Source organism: Neoarius graeffei, chromosome 11, assembly GCF_027579695.1.
Source record: "Neoarius graeffei isolate fNeoGra1 chromosome 11, fNeoGra1.pri, whole genome shotgun sequence".
NCBI lineage: Eukaryota > Metazoa > Chordata > Actinopteri > Siluriformes > Ariidae > Neoarius > Neoarius graeffei.
The window spans coordinates 43,130,694-43,132,446 of record NC_083579.1 but is presented as its reverse complement, the minus strand read 5'-3'; the positions used below and the strand labels follow the sequence as shown (position 1 = coordinate 43,132,446).

General features: G+C 43.6%; 1 protein-coding gene across 1 annotated transcript; it reads right to left on the bottom strand.

Moving 5' to 3' along the window:
* On the bottom strand, positions 1-1,509 carry LOC132893847 (muscarinic acetylcholine receptor M5-like). The gene is made up of 2 exons (XM_060933001.1): positions 462-1,509; positions 1-365 (listed from the first exon to the last, which is right to left on the bottom strand). The coding sequence occupies exons 1-2, from the start codon at positions 1,507-1,509 to the stop codon at positions 1-3; spliced, it is 1,413 nt and encodes a 470-aa protein (XP_060788984.1).
* Positions 1,510-1,753: the final 244 nt, after the last annotated feature.

Sequence of the window (1,753 nt, the reverse complement as noted above, 5' to 3'; positions counted from 1 at the left end):
TTAATAAAGTTTATCCTCCAGCCTCATCTTCCACTGGCATAGGAGAAGCATCCGGAAGGTTTTTTGAAAGGTTTTGTTGCAGAGAGCATAGCACATTGGGTTGACAGTGCTATTGACGTAGCATAACCAATAGCCCAGGTGCCATAGAGGCAATGGTATACAATCTGAACAGAAGGTGGAGATAAGCACCATGATGTTGTAAGGTGTCCATGTGAGGATGAAGGCCAGGAGAATAGCACTAAGAGTCTGTGCTGCCTTTCTTTCTTTGATCAGGACCATCCTCTTGCGCTTGCTTATCTGGCTCTTCATCATTGGGTTGTTAGGTTTAGAGGACGAGGCTGTGGATTGCATGCTCATGGACTCGGCTAAAGAGAGCATGGAGCTTGCTGCTTTGAGATTCCACTTTTTGGTCTGTGTTGAGTGTCTTCCCTTCATAGCTGGTTTGAAACTGTAGGAAGCACACTTCTTGCACGTTTGGGAGTTGTTTTTGCCTGACGATAGGAAGAAATTCTCTTTCTCACCATTATTGGCATTACTGGACAGGACTATATTGTTCTCCCTGCAAGCATGGTTCCTGTAGACCACCAGGACTCCAGGAGCACATTGTTCTTCTTCAGATGATGCATAGCTGGTGAATGTGGTAAGGTGGTCAGCTTTAGACCACTTGTCATTGAAGGTGGTGGCAGATTTAGAAGTGTTGTTATGGCTGGAGGATGCCCAGGATACCTGCTTCTGCCTTCTGCAGGTGGTACTGAAGCAGGACCTAGTTATGGGCAGCTGAGACTGATTTTTAATGTCAGAATCTGTAGAACGGTTGACTTCCTGGAGTTCTGCCAGGCCTTTAGTACGCTTTTCTGTCTCTTTATAAATCCTACAGTACAAGATGGTCATGACAGAAACTGGGATATAAAATGCTGCAGTTGCTGTGCTAAAAGTTATCACTGGTTCTGAGAAGAACTGGATTTGGCATTGTCTCTCAGGTACTGTTCTTTTGCCTACAAAATACTGCCAGCACAAAATTGGAGGTGCCCACAGAATGAAGGACACAAGCCAAGCCAGTCCAATCATGATCCCAGCACGCTTTGGTGTTCGCTTAGCTCTATAGGTCAGAGGTCTTGTAACGGAGAAGTAACGATCAAAGCTAATTACGAGCAAGTTCATAACTGAGGCATTGCTGACCACATAGTCCATAGCCAACCAGATGTCACATGCAAGGCTACCCAGTGACCAGTAGCCCATAAGTATATAGGAAGTGTATAAATTCATGGAAAACATACCGATGATAAGGTCAGCAAAAGCCAGGCTTAGTAAATAGTAGTTATTAACAGTTTTCAGTTGACCATTTACCTTGAAGGACAACATCACTAGAACATTTCCAGTTATCGTGATCAGGCTTACTATACCTGAGACCGTCGCAATAGCGACGATCTCCCACAGGCTATGTGTGACCAGATGGCCATCTGAAGTGTTGTAGCTGATAGTGGAGTTGTCCATTTGACTTCTGTCCATGGGTCTCTTGTCAGTATGCTCCTAGTAGCATATCCTGAAGTGTTTGGTTTTCTGGAGGAAAACGATAAATCAAAATCACTGAAAGTTTCTGTCTTTAAGAGGACAATTTTTGCAGCAAAGTATGTTCAGGACAGTATACTAGACCAAATGTACATCAGGTTAACATGATGTAATTCCAGTGTCAAACTGTACAAGTCAACACCAATAGGCTAGTCCTTTTTGTTAATAATTTGTGTGCCTCAAA

Bases quoted from the DNA above. Each gene is read 5' to 3' on its own strand.
- LOC132893847 (XM_060933001.1), bottom strand. From the start codon at position 1,509: ATGGACAGAAGTCAAATGGACAACTCCACTATCAGCTACAACACTTCA. The intron at 366-461 runs GTGCTTCCTACA...TGCTCTCTTTAG, and splicing joins CTCCCAAACGTGCAAGAAGT to CCGAGTCCATGAGCATGCAA.